Here is a 23,030-nt window from a genome sequence, read left to right as displayed (position 1 = left end):
ATTGTTATTTTCTCTATGTCGTTCATAGATGGATATATCAATGAATCAGTTAAATCCATAAGTGTTAAAATAAACAATTATTGACTAACAGGTGTATTGTTCCGAGGTTTTTCTATAAATAATGGCTCAAGAAAGATATACACATATAACGCATATAACTCGGACTCCAGTTGAGATAGTTATAGGGACGTGAATAGAAAAATTGTAGAGTGTGTTCTACTGATTCCGAAAATTGAAAAATATACTAGGTGTCTAATTTGAAAAAATAGACTTTTTTACAATTTTGTAACTTGGCAAATGATGATTTTTTTTGGTCCGTCCTGTATTATTGACAACCATAATTCAAAAGCAGTAACACAGATCAGATCAATATCTAGCGACTTGCAAAATTTCTGACTTAAATCTCAAATATTGAGCGAACTAGAGTCATTTTTGTAATACGCCAATTTGATCTAAAATTTCGAAAAATAATTAATAACTCAAAAACCGTTAAAGATAGGGATGAAAAAGTAAGAGTGAATAGATTTAATATTTTATGGAGTATCATAAAAAAATAGAAATACCGGATGTCCCATTTAAAATAACAAAGTTGTTGCCAAATTGTCGTACATCCGGCAACACTGGAAATGTGAAATTATTTCAAAAATGTACCTTACATGGCCAAATATCTATCCACAAAATTTGAAATCTTCACCATCAATAGTTTCCATAATAATCTAATGGGCCACTCACCTTGGGACACCCGATATATATATATATATATCTTGAAAAAGGCTTATTTACGCCGAAACATATGTCGATGATTTCACTGAATAAAATATAAATATTTAAATTTTAATGTGCTCTAGACCCAAGAAAGTTACACTTTCAATATATATATATATATATATATATATATATATATATATATATATATATATATATATATATATATATATATATATATATATATATATATATATATATATATAGAATATATATATATATATATATATATATATATACTACTAGCTCCTGAGTACAACCTTGGTCGCTGTGGTGACCCGGTTGTCTTGGATCCATCCCGCTTGTCGGTGAATTAAAAAAAAAATATATATATATATATATATATATATATATATATATATATATATATATATATATATATATATATATATGTATGGTGTAGGAATACGAGATCCGTATACAGCCAAGTTATCAACGCTACGAGATCATGAGATCCGATGGCCGGATCTCGTAACGTATTTCGTTCATTTTCGGTATCCTGAGGTAGTATATATCATTCTGGCGAAGTTTGAGATGGAGCTCATAGCGGTCACTAATTACATGCAAATTGTACAAATGAAGTTCGGGAAAATTGGCGCTGGCATCGAAAATGTATATCGTCCTAGAGGTGTCGTGCGTACTTTGGGAGATCCTTGAATTGCAACACTGTGTGGATCTCGGAAAGTCGAAACTCTTTATCAATTTGATGAATTAAATACATACCTATTATTCATGTCATGACTCGTGGTGATTTATCTAAGTGGAATGACGAGAAGGGTTTGGGAATGCATTTATTTCGCTTTCTGATACTCGAATTCCTGACAACGCTTGAAAGTCTAGCTAGGGCAGTTTGAACTGTTATTTCGATAAGTGTATAGGATGGTCTTTGTTGGAAATTTTCAACTTTTTAATGTAGGTGTTCGAATATACATAAGTAAAATTGAACGAAATGAATAAGAGCGAGTTTTATCTAATGAATAAATGATATTCATCGAAGTATTTCATATTTATGAGGAAAAATTTATCTCTTCTTCAATACTATAAATGAAATCATTCGAGACGTACGTTTCCTTTCCTAATTTAATGTACTCGAGACAGAAAAATATTGAGTACTCGTACCTTTGCATAATGTTGTTCTAGGCTTTGATCATAAAATATTTATTGATAGAGCTCAAATTCAAGAGCCAATATGTTGAATTGATTTTATAAACCATAAATCAATTCATGGAAATTTTTGGAGTATCTTCTTGAAAATCGGTCAATAGATATTTCTTTGGAATTTTGTTATTGTCAATTTATAATTCTAAGAACGGATATCATTATGTCGGATCGCAGATCAATTAGTTTTAGGCTGAAAGTGACGTCGCTGAATAATTAAAAAAAAAATTGTTGGAGGAAAAGTTTCGTTACATTTTCCCAAGAAAAATTTTCTATGAAAATTGATAAGTTACACCAGCCTACTGAATCGGATTTTGTATCCAACAATAAACAGAAGTACCTACTGAAGATTAATATAGGGTGGAATGCAAAATATCATATCTGGGACACGTACCAAATGATTTCGAATTATACTAGGCGGATTGTAGGTATCATTGACAAGCTTCAATATTTTCTACAATTTCTCGTATATACCGAATATTCGTCTATGGCTTTTTTTGGAAAAACTTAGGTATTGTTGAATGTAATTTCCTTTGCTCTGTTGTATTTGTCAATCAGTAATATGTAAGGGAATAAGATTTCTTCTTATAGGGTATTCCCCGAAAACTCTCGTTTTCTTTTGAAAAATGAATTTTTTGCTAGAAGACTAATGATAATATAACTTAATTCATTGCAAACATAGGTGCTAACTCTTTTTACTAAATGAAAACATTTATAACAAGTAACTATGAATTTGAGGTCAATACTCCTATCTAAAACATCATTTTTAATTAGAACATCTTATTCGAATTGCTTGAATTCCAATTTCAGAAAGAATCAAATCTTAAAATTTTTGTTGATTATTCTCTCGAAAATGGATACGTTCAGAGCCTTCGACGATGAGTACCGTTTTTCAAATTGTGATATAAAAGAGGCGAAGCTATTTTTTTACCATAATACAAGAGCGCTCACATAATTTTGCGATTTAATAACTGTTGGTTATTTAAAAGGTAGCACCTGCTTGTTATTTTTTCAGTGGGAACAAACATGAGGAAGGTATCCAATTATTTATAACAAATTATTTATTAAATGAACAATTTGAGTTTGAATGCGAATATTATTCTTTAACATGAAATAGCAGGATAAACTATGAAAATTGGTTAGTACATATGAATAATAAGTCGAATAAAATTATTGTATATCAAAAAAGACTACACCTACAACTCAATTTCGAAAATTTTAAATTAAAACCGATTTTTGCACCAAACGTCTCAAATTGAATCTGCTGATTGAAGAGATTTATATTGGAATCTACTAAGAATGATGTAATAAGAAATATGCTTTTGCTTGTGTGTTTCTCACACCATTCCACTCTAAATCCCGTAGCTCTAAGCTGACATTAAATTCCACCTCAGATTCCACTAGTTAATATGCGAGTTTAACAAAAAGGTTTTTTATGATTCCAGGTTATTTGCCATCAAATTGCACCGCACATTTGTGTTTTCTAGAATAGAACCTTTACAAAAAAGATTTTACACGAGAAATAAACCACAAAATTTCATTCAATATCAAGGAAATTTGATGTGGAAAGTTGACATAATATATAATAGGAATTCCTTCGGAATTCGAAAAATTCTTAAACGATTTTTTTCAGTAGTTTTTATGGTTCAAAGAATACTCTTAACAGATCATAGAAATTAATTAACGTGTCAGAGACATAAAGCAAAGTTGGTGTTTCATAAATGGGACACTCTAAATATGTAGAGTTCCATTTAAAAAACAAGAAACTGCGTTGAAAAGTTTTTCAACCTCAGAATTGTCGAAAAGTGTACCGTTATCGATTTTTCAAAAATATCATCTGTTTCAAAGATTGAGTAATTTGTCTTTATTATTTGATGGGACGCCTCATATATAAATATTTCTCGATGATTAAAAAGTAAAATAACTTATTTCCGCTTTATATAATATAAAGCGGAATTTCCGACAAGTAAAGACTGAAACAATCAAACACTAAATATTTCTCATTTATCTGCACATTTAATTCATTTTGTGTTCATCGTAGAATTGTAATCCAGTCATTAAAGTGTCCAATTTTCAAAATACCAACACTCCTCTATATCTCTGAATCGATATTTGATTTCTAATTAAGTGGGAACACCCTATATATAACTCAATTACAATAATACGAAGAATACAAAATGAATTGATCTCGAAATTGATGAAAAATATGTATATATGAGGTGTGCCATCAAAACGGTGTCCTATGTTTGAAACGGATAACAGAAATTTTTTTTTGATTGGATAGATTTAAATATGTTTCATTTCTTTCGGGATCTAACTGATGAATTAGATCTCGAAATAAGTGAAACATTTTTACACAAAATGTTGTGTCCATTGTATAATTTCAATCGAATATTATGTAGGGTGTCCCATTTAAATGAGACCAATTCCCGTCTATATTTCTAAAACGATTATAAATTCCTATGCTGTGTTACTGTGTTATTCTTAAAATATTGACCATTAAAATTACTGGAATAACGGGAAATAAATTGAATCTCAAGATAAATGAAAAATATTTATATACGAGGTGTCCCATCGAAACAACGAAGTCAAAAATACAAAATCTTTGAAACAGATAACATTTTTTAAAAAGCGATAACGGGATGCTTTTCGACAAATCTGCGGACAAAAACCTGCGTCGAAAAATATATGGTGTACCATTTGAGAAACATCAATTTTACTCTTTATTTTTTTAACGGTAGGTAATGATTTCTATGTTGTGTTATCAGTATCATATGAAACATAAAAATTACTGAAGACAATATTTTAGAATGTATTGAATATAAGATATATATATTGAAATATTTGTAATTTTTCATGAATGTCTTGTAACTTGAGAACTGAGCAAGATATCTATGATCAGCTTTCTGATCTTGGTTTATTTCGAAAGAAGAGCTCAGGAGTCCTTGAAGATTTTTTCATCTTGTCTTATGAGTCTCGAGATATTGAATTTAGCTCATCCTGTACATACAGAGTGTCCGGAAACTATTACGCCGAATTGAAAAAGAACAAACTTCTTTGAACAATTTCGGAAAATGTGGAATTAACGAATAAAAATTACATTCAATTTTTTATAATCTCTGCAACGAATGATTTTTGGGAAAAAAATGAAGTCTTATTGATTTTTCAAGAGAAATGTTCTGTTTTGGCATCAAAGTTTCGGGACACTTTGTATATTAAAACCATCGTTGGTTTGGGTGATTAAATTTGTTCCACTCGAAATGAAAAATTTTCCTTGTGTTCACGACTAATTGATAAAAATATTTTTTCACATTATCTTAGAAATATGTTAGTTTCACATATACCAGAAAGGGTTAGTAACAATAAGTTTGAATTACGTCTTGAACATTTATTAGAATTCGAAGGTTATGTATTAGTAATAGAATATCAAACCATAATAATCATCCTGTGGCTTGAAAGTTATTGCTTTTCAATATTTTCGTATTTGCCGGAGAATATCCTGCATCTTCGGAACAAAAAATAAACAAAACGTTTGATGGTTCGTTCGGAAGTAATATTAATTGTATTGGTTCCTAAGAGCTATTCTGTTATTTCAAGCGATACTGAAAAATTGATGAACGCTCTGTATATGACCGTTTTAGAAAAAGAAACAAACGTTAGAGTTATGCATAATATCGACGTTCCTTCATTCTACCACGACGGCCCGTCATCTGGTGTCATCTGGAAGAGGAGACCGATATGCAGGGGGCACTTCAAGCGTTGACAGGTATAATTTGCCCAGACGAAGATAATTTTTAACGCATTCATATCAGTTTTCTAAACCAACACTGTATCGATATAAGTCTGTAAAATTTTTGTGTTCAACGCTGTCTTGACACATAATTTGAACTAAAGAGAAAATAGCGATGTTTAATCGAATTGCCGTAAATGTACTTTATGTTTTACGACCTCCTCATTTTTGAGCTATTGGACCACATAATTTGATTCATTCGCGTTACGTAGTAGAATTCACTACACAACTCAAACTTCATTAAGTTACATATTTTTCGGAAAAGAATTCACTCTAAAGAACTTAAACTCTACCAATAGCCGTAACTGTTTTTTTATAAAGGGTGTTTCATTGGGCAACAGAAATATTTCACAGGTGCATAGGTGACAAACAACCAATGTAGAAATGAATTACAAAGTAATCTTGAAATAATTAAGAATTCAATATTTTTCATGATTTATTGTTAGAAGTCATTTCAAACCACTTTCAGGTATCGAAGTTTAAAAACTTCACTTTTACGTTGAAAATTTGTGCAGTAAAACTGTCTGCGCTAAAATTTGAAGTACACCTCCCAGTTCAGTTTTTAGTTCAGATTTTCAAAATTCCGATCTACAGGGTGTTGTAACGAGGATTCAAACGATTCATAATTTTTTGTTAACCCAGACATGGATTTTCGAGGCGGTTATTGCATGATACGTTTGGGCTCTCAATCAGGAATATATTTGCCAAATATGAAGAAAATATACCGGGTGGTTCGTTCGATATGGCTTCAGAAAGAAACGGGTGAAATTCATAAAACACCCTGTATCTCGACTATGAAGACAGTAAGACCCAATAAATGGGGTATCCCCAGAACCGCCTTGGTGCCACCTATGCACCCGGAAGTATTTCCGTTTTCGAATGAAACACCCTGTATAATGTGGAAGTCTTTCTGAATAACTCATTTGGACCAAACACATTGAATACCAGCTGAATATTTTTCTAAAAAGGCGTTGTTTGCAAACCAACTTGTTTGACGTCAAGTAGTCATCAATGTAATAAACATATTCTTATGATTTCGAGGGAAATGATATCAACAACAGTACAATGTTGTGCTATATTTTGTTCATTATAGGCAGTCGTAGATTAATCGTCGTACTATATAAATGTTTGATAATTCATCATTATTGATATATTCGTGTGCTTACATAACTCGTGCTACGCACTCGTTTTCAACATACACACTCATATAATAATAATAATTTTATCCCACTTGTATAGAAAATAACTATCATCCACGACTGCTTGATTTTGAAGCTCTAATGCCAATAATTGTGGTTCATTTGCGTTGCGTAAGAATACTAATCAGGCAATTCATCACGAAATGAACGAATTCAGAAACAGACTCATGAATAACCAGCACTGCTTCTTATATACAGAGTGTAATTGAATGTCAATATCCATGGAGGTGATTTTGGTGCCCATTTTAAGAAAAAAACTTCATATGAACATATGTCCTAACCTTTTCAGGGTGGTAAAGTTTTCGAAAATAATTAATTCATTTTTAATATCTCCAATAACACTTCCGATATTTCAATGAAAGTTGTCATTCATGTACTAGAAATCAAGAGGCATTCTTTAATCTATCACCTTTTTTTTTTATTTCCACCAGTGGGTAAATAGGCCGGAAATAGGCAGGTCAAATGACTTGCCTATTTCGGTAGACATTGATAGTATACCACATATTTTTCCTCAAATAAAAATTATTCTCGAAATTCCCAATCATTTTTCACCAAAGTTGATAATCTAACTTTTTTCAATTCGATGCACGGTTTTCGTTAAAAAACTAAAAACTGTTTCTCTGCATGATCATAACAATATCGTTGATTTGACAATATCATCATACAGAGACATAAGTAGATTTTATTATTTCAGACGAAACCCGTGCGTCATCCAAAAAAAAATCAAAATATCAAATTTAAAATATCCGAAGTGGTATTGTACATATTAAAAATAAATGATTTATTTTTGAAAAATTCATCAAATACCAAGGCAATTTATTTTAATCAATATATTGTGGTAAGTGATAATTTAACGGCATTTTATTTTTTCGAAAAAACGCATTGCTGAATAATATTTCAACAAAAAACATGAGTGCTGGTGGCAAAAAAAATCTGAGTTCAAGACAAGGATCTTTCACGAATGCTTCTCGTTAGAAACACATTATTTTGGTTTGTGTTTTTTATAATTTTTCACAGGAAAAATGAGATTCCGAAATAGTAATCGACAGGACTATTTCATGAAACCATAAATTCTTTTTATCAAAGGTATTTTGATTTTGATGACAAGAGCTGTCGAGTTTTACAACGGGTAAACTCGAAAAAACTGATGAAAGATGATATCATACAGTTTTCCATCAAGGTAATTATTTGTAATTCAAAATCGAGCGTTTCAGATTGGTGGAAATCAAGAAGGGGAAAAGTGTAATTTCACAATATTCAATCAAAACAATGTACAGCAATGTACAGTCTTAGATAAAACGATGTAAGTACTATATATGTATCTGTGTGAATATTAAAATATTCGTGTGTACTTACACAATAAAGTATATAGATATTAACGATGCATTGATCCCATGTTTATATATATAGGAAAATACAATTATTTGTTCGAAGTGTTTTATCTTTTAATAAGTAACTCATGTTATTTCGATGAAATGTGTTACCTGATGCGCAAGTGGTGCACATCTTTCTTGAGATTTGATACCTGCATTCTATTTTCTATATCGATGAAAGCAATATCACCTGCTTATACATATATAAAACTTTGGAGTTAAATTTTTATAATCTCTAATCATCTATAATATTCAGTCGAAGTTGTAGGCAGAGATCCAAATATAAGCAGAAACGAGTCATATTAAAATGATGTATTATATTATAGTATGATTCAAATGAATCGAAATATTTGCTCATATAACCTCCACTTTCAGGACATTAGCACACAATATCAATATATATTATAGTTCGAAAACAATATCAATTTTAATATGAAGACAATAGGACATAAAACGTTCAACTTGGTGTTCATTGTCTTGGAACTTTATATTTTATAACAACAATGTCCTAGAAGTAGAGGTATATTTTGATTGGTTCTTCATGATACAGTTGGGGTAGAAAATATATCAAAACCAATTGAACCTGCTTTTGACAGCGAAACAATTTCCCTCGTCAATTTTTATACATGTTAAGAAAATAATACTGATAAATCCTTAATTTTATCAGAAAAAAAATTTACCTATATAATGTATGAGAATCAGACATAAAAAACATAAAGTGTTTCTCATTCTCGTTAATTTTTCTTGTATTTCATTTCTTTCTCGGACTCTATATTCCATTTTTTTTTGTGCATTGCCTGAATAGTCAATAGCATATAACACGTATTTCCACAAAACGTTTTCAATTATCACATAAATAAGAAAACAAACAGAAATTATTGTTATTGTTTTACAGGATCAATAAAGTATGTTATGTTATGTTATTAAAATGAAATTTATCTTCTGAGGAATATTTCTGAATTATCGAAAAAATATGTTGATTAAAAACTCCTCTCTGAATATAATATTTTTGAGAGAATATGCATGAGTATTACTCAAGTAGAAATATAAGGACAATTTGAATTGTATCCTGGGTTGAGTGAATCCCATGCGGATAATTGGAATACTTGGTAACATTGACCAGCCGACCAAGATGCGAATCGCTAGTTAGAATAACGTGTTAAAATGAGAGAAAGCTTGGGATGCACAAATTTTTTGTTTTCTTTGTTTCATTTCGTTAAATCTGAGTGAATTCTGAATTTCTTGATCGGTCAATTTGAGTAATCGAGTGATTTCTAACATAAGGGGGTTGTGTCAAGTAACCGTGCAAGTAACGGTGACTGTGTTAGCTTTTCATTATTATTGTGCCCTTTCAAAAACCATTCACGAAAAACTCATTTGGTTAACCGGTAACGAAATTCAAAACAAACTTTTCTGTTGATACTGCCTGCTACATTTCAATCAAAAAGCCCTTTCGTTTCGACTGGATACGATAACTTGAAATTCCTTGTTTTACGAGTAAACATGAAATTTCCAAAAAACATATTCATCCGGCTATAAAATCTGAATTGTTCGTGAAACAAAATATTGTAAATACCTACTATGTACAGTGCTCAAGCAAATTCATAACAGTGTTAATAATGAGGTTAGGGAAAATCGTAAAATGATAAAGTATCTAGTGAACATGATCATTTTCCTATCGACACAAGAGCATTTAGGGGAATCAATGAAAGTGTTAATACTGACATTCGAGGAAATTTGGAGAAGCTTGTTGAAGTCGCCATGACGTCAGACGTTATTAGAATATATTTCCGTTCCGTCTGTATTTTGCAAATTATATCGAAAACCTTTCAGAATGATTAAATTGATTCGGTGACCAAAATTTTGAGGCAAATAACATTTATAACGAAATGGACAGTGTTTTTACTAGGAATAATGTATTCATTATTCATTAATAACTGATACTGATGTAGATTATTATCTGTTTAATTTCCATAAAATGAATGTTTTGTTACTGAAATATATGTTTTTAGTTATGTTCAATATACGGCCTAATAAAAAGCGTCACTTCCACTTCTGATAATAACATTTTTAAATCTGATTGATAAGTGAGAGGAACTATTCGATCTATAATGTTCCTTGAAACTCAAAATGTTGAATTTTTACCTAAATTCAATACTGAAATTCGATTCAAACCAAAATTATTGAATTAATCAAACTACAATTCAGTTATTGGCTAAACCCTACATATAAGTGTTGGCAAGAAATCGTGGAGGAAAAACTACTTTTATCAATTATTCTTCAAATTAATTGAAATGAGTATGACTACTTCAAACCTTATTCTAGCAAGGCACTCGAAATTTTGCAACAAGCTTGAAATGCTTATTTCATATATATGCGTAAAAATGCAACCCGTTCGAAAGATCAATTACCGAAATTCTCATTATGGCATCTTCCATATTTTTCTTGAATTATCCTTGGTCTATATTTGATTATACTGATGATATGATCAGCTTTATATTTCGCACAGGTCCGGGCTGTGTTTTAGTTAAAGCTTCTGAAAACTCGATCCTATCGGTTCTGTGGTATCAGAGATATTTGATAGTCGCCTTTCGATATCCTTTTCAATTGCTCTATGGTTCTGGTTCACTGAGCAACATGAAATTTCACGGAAGGCTTCAAATTGTCGTATTTCAAGGGAGTGCGTAATTTCATTCAAGTCAAACTCATAGTTTTGAAATAAATAGAAACTCAACATTTCTAAAAGACATATTCACTAAAATCTTGGTCAGATTTTACCAGTTAACGAACTTCGCGATACGAAACCACCCAAGTACACTGTCCTTCATCTCGAATGTTTCGTGTATACAAACACGCAAACAGATTTATATTTGAAGACGAATTCATCAACAGGGAGTCGAAACTTAAATTTCGACCACTCAAAAATCGGTGAGATTATGACAGAGTTCAGCCCTAAAAATGATGAAATAGGAACACCTGCTACAATGATTGACTCTGGCGTTGGCATAAATACATATTCCAAGTACACGACATGTTCTGCATCTTGCGAGATCCGACGAATATGCGATTTTGACCCTTATCGATATACAAAGATTTTGATACTTATCTCGCATCTAACGAGATCCGTCTTAGTGGCAACGTTGAACGGATCTCATTGCCACGCGGTATACAATGTATATAGGGTATATAGGAAAGGATCTCGGATTGTTGGTTTATAAGACATGGACCTCGTAGCGTTGAAATTTTACAGGGATCTCGTAATCACATTTTCGAAGTATATATATATATATATATATATATATATATATATATATATATATATATATATATATATATATATATATATATATAGAATATCTTATATCAGCAACAACAGGAATTTTTCCAAGCGCTGAGGATATTGAGAATTTTGGGATACTTAGATCAAGGGCGAGTTCGGAAAGTCAGCGCTGAAAGAGATGCGCTTGACAGCTCTGAACAGCGCTATACCAGCAAAATGCTGGAGAAAGAGCGCTGCATTCTATGCTGAATTATAGATTTACGTTGAGTTTACAAACGCTTTTTCAACGAAGTAATGGTTTCAATGTCTCTGAATTAATATGAGAAAACTAAAATTATCTGCATGCCAGGATGTTATTTTCTTATGCTCTTATGTCACAACGACAGTTGTGACGTGTCGACCTTGAGTAAGCCGGTCACAAGGCTAAAATTCGGCTCGCGACTACTCAGTGAAGACGGGAGTGAGTTCTTCAAAATAAGGTGGAATATAATAATGGGCGCCAGGTAGAGATTTGCCTGCCTTAAGAACAAATTGCGTACTCATCTACCAGAGTAGCAAAAAAACGAATACTCAATGTCAAACGTTTAATTGAAATTAAAATGTCTGCAGTGGTTGATAATAAAAAAATAATGAAAAAGAATTATCTTAATTACCAAAAGCTAGAAGAGCTTCCCAAAAACTTCATCTAACACTAACAAATGCCAGCAGGGCTTCCTATAAAATATAACTAACAACATATGCCAGAAGGGCTTCCTACAACCTATAATGCCTAAACTAATCCTGAAAACAGAATCCTTTTATCAGCCTACACTCGGCTTAGGCTAAACCTAAAATTTCAGTACCAAAACTAAACCTAAACGGAATTTACCAGATAAAAAACCAGACAAAAAACCAAGTTGAACAAGAAGATTGACCTCAACCACAGATCCTGAAGGAATATACAAATACAGTCGTTGCAATAACTTTCCGAAAGAAAATCAATAATAAAAACCGTTAACTCCTATTCAAATGACTGATTTACTATCAGTACACTAAATCGTCACTTCCAAAATTAAATCTCAATACAATAATCTTTGAAGCCAGTGCAAGCACCGGTTACCTGATACAAAATCAATATTGAAGGTTGACAGCAAACCTAACGGTGAGATCTCTATACGTAGAATGTACTCCAGGTATACCATATGACAACAATATACTATGTACTCGAACTGTACCATATATCAGAATGTACCATCCATCAGAACTGCACCAGAAATTCACCACCATATACCAGAAAATAAATACCATAAACTCCAACCGTACTCTACACCAGACTTAGAATTCTCAAAGTTATCCAGCACTAGAATTCTCAATCCAACCTGGCACTAGGATTCTCAAGGTATTCAGGCACTAGGATTTTCAATCCAACCAGGCACTACGATTCCCAAAAATATCCAGGCACTCTCAGAGGTGCGTCAAGTTGGTGATCCACTCCCAGAATTTTGGTATCGAATTGTTTTGGGTATTTTGTGCCCATTTTGTGCCAATTTTTGCCGTATAAAAAAAATTTTGTGCCCATTCGGTTTTCGAGATATTTCGAGTTTTTCCCGTGAGTCACTAACTTGACGCTGTGACTCATACATGGAAATTTTTAAATTTTTTTATTTGGGTATTTTGTGCCCATTTTGTGCCAATTTTTGCCGTATAAAAAAAATTTTGTGCCCATTCGGTTTTCGAGATATTTCGAGTTTTTCCCATGAGTCACCAACTTGACGCTGTGACTCATACATGGAAATTTTCAAATTTTTTTATTTGGGTATTTTGTGCCCATTTTGTGCCAATTTTTGCCGTATAAAAAAAATTTTGTGCCCATTCGGTTTTCGAGATATTTCGAGTTTTTCCCGTGAGTCACCAACTTGACGCTGTGACTCATACATGGAAATTTTCAATTTTTTTTATTTGGGTATTTTGTGCCCATTTTGTGTCAATTTTTGCCGTATAAAAAAAATTTTGTGCCCATTCAGTTTTCGAGATATTTTGAGTTTTCCCTGTCAGTCACTTACTTGTCGGACGGAAATTTTCTTATTTAGATAAATTATGCTCATTTTGTGGCGTATGGTAAAGTTTTGTTCCCATACAGTTTTCGAAATATTTCTACTTATTCCAGTGCGATGGATAAATGTAGCCCACTTCATCGACGAGCATTGTATCATAAAATTATGCTTCGGATAAATCTGCATTTGCTTAACCTCATATGCAAATGCGTATAAATTTGTGTCTCAAATGATATATTTTTGCCTTGCAGAGCATATTTACTAATTTTCGGTTTTATTTGCATATTTTCAAGATGAAATTTGTTTTCAAACCAATAGAAACAAGCCGAATAGAACCGTACGTTGAGAATATATTTGACAAATCCCAACCAACTTTTATGAGCTATTGACTACTAAACCCCTAAGGAAGGGAGTGTTTGGAGAAAATATTTATCCCGATAGCTAATATTACTAACATCTGGTAAGTATTACAAGGGAACACATAATCGATGTTAACTTGGTCAACTTCAAAAACAAAATAATCGAACAATGGCAGAGCAGATGGAACGAAACTGAAAGTGAATTAAGAGAATTCAAACGATGTTCAATATCTTTAACACAAAATAAAGACAGCAAAATAAGTCTGACAAACACATGTGCTTTCGATCCATTGATTGCAACAAATTTTGTGACAGCAAGTTTCTCGCTGAAATCAACCAAGATGAATTGAACAATATACAGGGTGTACACTTTTGAAACGGCCTTACTTCAAGGGGAGATTATACAGGTGATTGGCAACAAAAAATATCATATAACACATGGTCGAAATGTTGGTGGTTATTCTTCAATTTAGCATTTTTTGATTTCACGGAATTAATCACTTTTTTCCATAAAACCAATTATATCTTATTCATTTCTGCGTCCTCATCGAATTTGATCATATATTCCGAAGGTGCATTAAATTTGCCTTGATATGAGCAGTCATGAGTGGCAAAAGATTTTCACTGACGAGTATGGTGAAGTGGTGAATCCAAATATTCTGAAGAGAGCCAAATAGTCGTATCTTTCCAATCGTTTTATGAAAGAAAAACTATAAATGAGAATATGTTTTAAATGATCTTGAGAGATAATACTGAATGAAAAATCGTAGTTTCCAGATTGATAATCAGACCATTGAAGCATTTTTAACTATAAACTCCTCAACATCTCGAATTAATTTGAGTGTTTTAAGTCATGTTTGTTGTTTTTGTCTGAATGTATATTTCAGCTCCCTGAAGATGGATACACAATGATGACCGAAAGCTAGGATGGTACAATAAATGAAATAGATCTTATAGAGTTTGACGACCACACCCGATATCCTTAAATTGAGAATATGTTTTCTTTGCAGTAAAAACTTCTCCATTTTGAATGCTTTCGAATGACATATCCAGTTCTGTGTTAGCTACTTTCTTTTTGCTGTAATATCATGGCTGACGTGATGACAATGAATACTCAAACTTTCCTTTGCTCTATTTCGGAGGTGCTTATGATTGGATATTGAAATAATTCACATGGAAATACTTATTTCTATTGAACTCAATGTTTCATAAAAAAATGAATTAATTTCTAGTTATTTTTACCGAATAAAATGATTAAATCAAATAAGTTCAACCGCCACCTGCTACTCGAGTAGTACAGAGTAGTAGTACAGAGTCGGAGTTAGATTGATTCATTTTGACATACCTGTTGGGACATGCTGTACTTCATTGTTTCATGCTTTAAATGTTATATTTTTTTGTAGTGTGTTATTGTTATTATGACACAAGATTAAGTTAGAACGAAGTTGTCAATAAAAAAATCGTCACAAAAAGTCACCTTCCAAGTATTTATTTTATATAATTAGAAAGCAACTCAACATAATTGGCATCCCTGGAAATTTTGGAAAAGAGCATGCAGTCTTTGAAAACAGAAAGAAAGATTGTCAAGGACGCTGCAAGAAAACATTTCCAAGAGATTGAGAAGGTAGGACAGGATGATAAGGAGAAAATAAGTGAACTACTGCAACAAGTTTTAGTCAAAGCAGAAAAGGTATTTTCCCTAGACAACAATATAAAAGAATTGCTTTGTAACGAAGAACCCAGCGACGAAGATTTTAGTGAAGAAATCACAGAGGAAATGAATTTTTGCACTGAGGTAACCAAGTATACAAACAAATGCAATTTTTTACTGAAAAAAAATAAAGAAGCAGAAGCGGAGGTTAAAAACGAAAAAAGAAAAGCTCCAAAGAATTTTAACCTACCAAAATTAGAAATAAAAAAGTTTGACGGAAATGTCAAACATTGGATAAATTTTTGGGGTCAATTTCGCAAGATAGATGAAAATTCAGATTTGCCCGATGAAGACAAATTCCAGTACCTTATCCAATCCACCGAAGAAAACTCGCCAGCCCGTAATTTGGTAGAAAGCTTCCCACCCTCAGCAAACAATTACGAAATTGCCGTTGACCAACTCAAAACTAGATTTGCAAGGGACGAGGTTTTAATTCAGGTTTATGTGAGAGAGCTTTTAAGCCTCGTTTTAAGTCAACATATTTCACCGGAAAAATCAGGTATGGCTTTATCAAATTTGTACGATAATTTGGAGACTCAGCTCAGGGCGCTGGAAACATTGGGTGTGACCACAGACAAATACGCCGCGATGCTTTTACCATTGGTTGAGTCAGCTATACCACACGAATTACTAAAAATTTGGGAAAGAAACCGTTTAACTAATGATAAATTTGTTAACGAGTTACAGGGTCTACTGAAGTTCCTAAAAGCCGAGGTGGAAGCAGACGAGCGAATAAAACTTGCACAAAACAGTTTTTCTTTGGAAAAAGGAGTAAAAATGGGTCAGGATAGGTGTTCTGTAGAAGTGTTGCATGTGAAAAATACTGAGACTAAAGGTAAGCTCAATTTTTCTTGCATATTTTGCGATTCAAACTCTCATAACAGTCAGGATTGCATAAGAGCACAAAAAATGACGTTAGAACAAAAAAAGACAACTGTAGCAAAGAAAAGAGGTTGTTTTTCATGTCTGAAACCCAATCACAGTTTTAGAACTTGCAAATCTATAGTCAAATGTGTAAAATGTACACGAAAACATCATGCTCTTATGTGTCCCGATCTGCATGAGAAAGAGAAAGGAAAGAAGGACGCAAATAGGCAGGAGAGAATTGAGCAAACAATGACAACTGTCAATTCAGAAACTTTGCTGCAAACAATAATTGTAAAAATTATTTCTGATAATAATAGATCAAGAACAGTAAGGGCTCTGCTAGATTCTGGCTCACAGCGTTCATATATAACAACAAAATGCGCTGAAGAGTTAGGACTTTTTAAAATCGGAGAGGAAAATATTGTTCAGGGCATGTTTGGTGGATTACAAAGCGATCCAAAAATTCATCGCGTATTCAAAGCAAATATTCAAAATTTAGAACAAACTTTTAGCGTTGGTATGTCTTTGCTTGAACAGGATAAAATATGTAATTATATACCAAAGCTAAATGATATCAATATTATTGAAGACTTAAAATTAAAAAATATACTTGTGAATGATGTTGCTTCTAACGATTTCGAAGTAAACTTATTAATGGGAGCAGATATTTTTGGAAAAATTCTTACAGGAAATATAATCAGAAATATATGAGTCTATAGTAGTTGTAGGAACAAACTTTGGATGGACCATAATGGGTCAACAAAGCTGTAATAAAAATAATGTGTTTGTTTCTACTTATTTTTCTGATTCTTCTTTGGCAAATTTATGGAATTTAGACGTGTTGGGCATAAAAGAATCAGCAGAAAAAAAATGCAGAGAGGAGTTAGAGATAAAGACACTGGAAAAGTTCATGGAAAGCACCAGAATAAATGAAGAAAACAGGTACGAGGTGTCTTTACCATGGGTGGACGGTTTTCCTAACATAACGTCAAATTTTAAACTAGCGGAAAATCGATTATTTTCAAACACAAAGCGTTTACTTTCAATAAATAAATTTAAAGATTACGATAAAGTTTTTAATGAATGGGAGCAAATGGGAATTATCCAAGAAGTGGAACAAGACGAATGTGAACAAGGACACCACTATTTGGCGCATCATGCTGTCATAAAGGAATCAAGCTACACAACAAAAATAAGGCCAGTATTTGATGCATCACAAAAGGATAGAAACGGTAATTCTCTTAATGATCTACTAGAAAAGGGTCCCAATATGATTGAGTTAGTTATTCCTCTTATCTTAAAATTTAGGCTACATAAAATAGGGGTAACAGCAGATATCGCCAAAGCATTTTTACAAATTAGCATTAAAAAAGAAGATAGGGACTATTTGCCCTTTATTTGGTGGAAAGATTACGAACAACGACAAATTAAAATTTTTAGACATTGTAGAGTCGTTTTCGGGTTAAAGCCTAGTCCATTTCTATTGGCAGCTACACTAAATTTACACTTAAAAAAAGAGAAAAAATTTAAAGAAACTGCAGGTCAACTTTTAAATGCGTTTTATGTTGACAACTGTGTTTACAGCGTAAAAAACGAAAAAGATTTGGAAAAATTTATAGGGGAGTCAAAAGATATCTTATTAAGAGCAAATTTCGATTTAAGGGGTTGGACTTATAACGAACAAAATAAAGAAAATTTGATAAACCAGGAAAACAGCGAAAATAAAATTATTTCTATTCTAGGAATGCAATGGAACTTTGCAAATGACATTCTAAAATGCGAAATTAAAAATTTGGGTTGTCTTCAGGATATTCCAAGGACAAAACGGGGTATTTTATCAGCAACTCAGCGGGTTTTTGACCCTATTGGTTTCACATCTCCTTTTACATTGTTACCAAAGCTTATGCTGCAGGAAACTTGGAACTTGAAACTTATGTGGGATGAAAAACTGCCTGAGGATTTAGAGAAACGATTTGAGAATTGGCTGAAATGTGTAAATCTTTTAAGTTTTTGTAGTATTCCTAGATGTTTGACAGATAATATAGAGAATGAAGACATGATAACAAAAAAATCGATTCATGTCTTTGTAGATGCTTCAAAAGTATCTTATGCGGCTTGTGTTTTTCTTAGGTTGGAGTATCAAAATTCAGTTTTCATTGGACTTTTGTTAGCAAAAACTAGGTTAAGTCCAATAAAACCAATTACACTCCCAAGGCTCGAATTAATGGCTGCTTTAATTGGGGTAAGACTAGCGGAAACGGTTAAAGAAGTAGAAGACTTCAAACACCTAGAAACTACCTACTGGAGCGATTCCATGATCGTTTTGACCTGGATAAAAACAAAAGGTTTGTGGAATACCTTTGTTGGAAACAGAATCAAGGAAATAAGAAAATACAGTAGTGTAGATCAATGGTGTCACGTACCAGGAGAAATGAATTCAGCAGATATTTTATCACGTGGTTGCAGTGGAAAGCAGCTTATGGAGAAAAAATGGTGGCAAGGACCAGAATGGCTAAAAGAAAGTAAGGAAAAATGGCCAAAAGAAAAATTATGTGCCACAGAAGATGAAATTGAGAAGGAGCGAAAAAGGATCATCAATACAAATTTAGTAGAGAGTTTAGTTGATGAAGCATTTTGGCAGAAAATAAATCAAATTTCAAAATATAATAAAATTAAAAGAATTGTTGGATGGATTTTGAGGTTTGGCGATAGTTTAAAAAATAAACTAAGAAACAAGTGCTTAGAAGCAAAAGACAAAAATAAATTCGAATATTTGAGTACAGAAGAACTTGAAAGAGCAGAAACACGTCTTTTAAGAGTAGTACAAAGGAAAGATTTAGGAGAAAATTTAAAAGGAATGCGTAAGTTTGAGTATTTGACAGACGATAATGGGATTTTAAGAATGAAAACAAGACTTGAATTTGGAAATTTTAACGAAAGTTTTAAATACCCGATCATTCTTCCAAGTAAAAACGAAATTGTTAGGAAACTACTTATAGAAGAGCACGAAAATAGTTGTCATGCAGGACCAAAAATTTTATTAGGAGTCATCCGAGAAAAGTTTTGGTTACTAAAAGCCCGTAAAACGATAAATTCCATAATATTTGCCTGTGTAAATTGTAAAAAACATACATCTAAACCACTTGAAACTCCTTTTGCGCCTCTTCCAGCAAACAGAATAAACGACGCGGGGGTTTTTGAAGTTGTGGGTGTTGATTTAGCAGGACCATTACTACTAAAAGATGGTAGCAAAGTTTGGATTGTATTGTTTACGTGCGCAGTCTACAGGGCAGTTCATCTTGAACTAGTTAAATCGCTTTCTACAGAAGCATTTTTATATTCGCTAAGACGCTTCATCAGTAGACGAGGTAGACCAAACACCATTTATTCTGACAACGGGACAAACTTTCGTGGAAGTAATAATTTGTTTAAAAAATTAAATTGGGAAGAAATTGAAAATTTTTCGGGACAAAAAAGAATTAAATGGATATTCAATCCACCTTCGGCTTCGTGGTGGGGCGGATGGTGGGAAAGATTAGTAAGGGTTGTAAAAGAATTATTGCGTCGATCGTTGGGAAAAGCATCGTTATATTATGTTGAGTTATACACTGTGCTTTGCGATGTAGAAGCAGTAATTAACGAACGACCACTCACCTATGTTTCCAGCGCCGATGAGTGGGAGGTTCTTAGTCCTGCAAGGTTTTTAAGGCCTATACACTCACAGTCGTTAGGTACAAATTTTTTGGGTGAAGTTGCGGATTTAGACGAGGTAGACGCGACATTTTTAAAAGGTCGTTTTAAACATTTGCAAAATGTTCGAAATTCATTACGGGAAAGATTTAAAAATGAGTATCTTGCAGAGTTAGTTAATAAAGGTCACAGGAAGAAGACGGAGCAGATTAAAGTTGGTGATGTAGTTTTGGTTGGAGCAGATAACCTGAAACGGGTACTTTGGCCAATGGGAAGAATATTAGAAATTTATGATGGAAAAGATGGAGTTAGCCGGGTCGCAAAAGTAAAAACGAAGAACGGAATAATAATTAGGACATTCCAAAGGATTTATCCATTAGAATTAGGAACAGCATCAGAATCAAACAGTAAAGAAGTTATCACTACAGAAAAGAAACGAAAGAATAAGAAAAAAGAAGAGAAGAATGAAAACTCAGTCGAAAGATCAAGGTTTGGTCGAATCTTGAAGGCTCCAGCAAGGTTGGGTGTGGAATAAGCTTGGGGCCGGAGAATGTTGGGACATGCTGTACTTCATTGTTTCATGCTTTAAATGTTATATTTTTTTGTAGTGTGTTATTGTTATTATGACACAAGATTAAGTTAGAACGAAGTTGTCAATAAAAAAATCGTCACAAAAAGTCACCTTCCAAGTATTTATTTTATATAATTAGAAAGCAACTCAACAATACCATTCTCACAAAGGCACCCGATAATCTTGCCAAAGGCACAGCAGTTAACTAAATTAATTGTAAAATCTGAGCATATGAAACATTTACATGCCGGTGTCCAAAACTTACTGTCGCTGATTAGATTAAATTATTGGCCAATCGATGGAAAGAATTTGGTAAAAAGAGTAGTAAGGGAATGTATTAAATGCTTCAGAGCTAATCCAAAAACCACGAGATTTCTAATAGGTGAATTACCTAGCGCTAGGGTCACACCCAGTAGACCATTCTCGCACTGCGGTGTTGATTATGCAGGCCCAATAATAATTGAAGAAGGAACACTTCGCAGAACCAAATTGGTGAAGGCATACATATGCATTTTTGTATGCTTCTCAACACGTGCAATTCACATCGAACTCGTGAAAGATTTATCCACCGAGAGTTTTCTCAACGCGTTGAATAGATTTATAGCAAGAAGAGGAAAGCCATCAAAAATATATTCGGATAACGGCTCCAATTTTAAGGGAGCCCGTAATTATTTTCTAGAATTGCATGATTTGTTAACGACTAAGTCCACAATAAAAAATGAATTAACTTCCTCACGCCACACTCGATTGAGTGGTCGTTTATACCTGCGAAATCCCCACATATGGGAGGTATTTTGGAGGCAGCCGTAAAATCGACGAAGTACCATTTAAAACGAATTTTAGGCATCGCTTCAATAACGTATGAGGAAATGTACACAATTTTGACGCAGATTGAGTCGTGCTTCAACTCGAGACCACTTTCCCCCCTGTCGTCCGACCCAGACGACTACCTACCTCTAACCCCAGCGCATTTTTAATTGGCGACTCTTTAGCCACTCCTCCACAGAAAGATGTCCGAGACATTAATTTAAATAAATTGTCTCGTTACCGACGTACTCAGCAGCTTACGCAGCATTCTTGGTCACGATGTTCCAAGGAATATTTGACGCAGCTGCAACAGAGGACACCAGATGTTACACCCAAGATAGGCGACTTAGTCGTTCTGAAGGAGGACAACATTCCACCACTTCGCTGGCTCATGGGACGCATAGTCGACATCCATCCAGGAGCTGATAAGGTGCCCCGTGTTGTGTCCGTAAGGCTATCCAGTGGTAGTGTATTCAAACGTTCCACGAACAAGGTGTGTGCGCTCCCGATAGACAAAGAGGACTAGTTGTATTCATGAGGTGTGAACTCTCGAGAACATTTGTGCATATGTTGTAATCAACAATTATTATTAAGTGATTTCAATTGTATATATTAAGTTAATGTAATGTTGCTCTAAATTTAATATTTGAAAGCGATTCTTTCAAGTTGGGCGGCCTATGTACAGTCAAGCCACGGTGTATAGAATTTATACCGTGGTCAAACATGATTATTAGATGTAGCGCCACTGTGCTCAACATGGTAACGTGGCAACTCCCCCTGTCTCAACAATTTCACCCTTATTACGAGGCAGAGAGAGAGTCCTCCGTCTCTCTGGTCCCAACCGTCAAGGGATCAACACGTTCTCGTTAAGTAACCACGCGCCGTATCACCACAATTGTAAACCTTGTAACCAAGCAAAATATACACGTAAACTTGATACAGTCTATTTCTCGTTCCCGAAAGGGTGGTCCTTCATACACGCACTATTCAACTTAGTAAAATTCTTTCCAAAAGCTTTTCTCTCAAAATTATCACAAATCGCCGATAACCTCCATCTGACAATTTCATTCCTAACCACAGACTTAACCAGTTGTCAAACGAAACTTTCCACACAGAAGAAAAATTATAAAAAAAAATCCAGAAATTATAAAATATTTCCCCACGGTAGTGATATTCGACCTCAGCAATACGGAAATAAGTGTTCTATAATAAATTCAGAATTATAATAACACGAAACTAAATCAACAATCAACCTCCAGAGGGCGCATTACCAACCGAAATATAAAATGGTGTGAATCTAACCGTTACAAATCCCCCCTTACTTAAAAAAAAAAAATTTACCAGGAGGGTCAAATTTTTTTCTCCACTAACTATAAAAAAATCAAATACGGTAAATTAAACAGCGACAATACTTCAATGCATTCTAA

The 23,030-nt window shown here is 33.3% G+C and overlaps 2 protein-coding genes across 2 annotated transcripts in view; one reads left to right on the top strand and one right to left on the bottom strand.

The window, feature by feature from the left end:
• The window catches only part of LOC123671129, a 503,163-nt gene that overhangs the window by 53,196 nt on the left and 426,937 nt on the right, over positions 1-23,030 (bottom strand). The gene's annotated exons all lie outside the window — the stretch shown is intronic.
• LOC123682075 lies at positions 15,314-17,229 on the top strand. The gene is made up of 2 exons (XM_045620475.1): positions 15,314-16,167; positions 16,356-17,229. Exons 1-2 carry the CDS (start codon positions 15,510-15,512, stop codon positions 16,457-16,459), a joined length of 762 nt encoding a protein of 253 aa, XP_045476431.1. The 5' UTR covers positions 15,314-15,509; the 3' UTR covers positions 16,460-17,229.

The sequence above is a fragment of the Harmonia axyridis genome, chromosome 1, assembly GCF_914767665.1.
Source record: "Harmonia axyridis chromosome 1, icHarAxyr1.1, whole genome shotgun sequence".
Lineage (NCBI taxonomy): Eukaryota > Metazoa > Arthropoda > Insecta > Coleoptera > Coccinellidae > Harmonia > Harmonia axyridis.
Note: the sequence above shows the minus strand (reverse complement) of the source record. Positions and strands in the feature narration are given on the sequence as shown.

What these genes read in the sequence shown, in the direction of transcription:
- LOC123682075 (XM_045620475.1), top strand. Translation starts at nt 15,510, where the DNA reads ATGCAGTCTTTGAAAACAGAAAGAAAGATTGTCAAGGACGCTGCAAGA. An exon ending in TATTTCACCGGAAAAATCAG is followed by an intron (nt 16,168 to 16,355) that starts GTATGGCTTTAT and finishes AACGAGTTACAG; the next exon opens with GGTCTACTGAAGTTCCTAAA.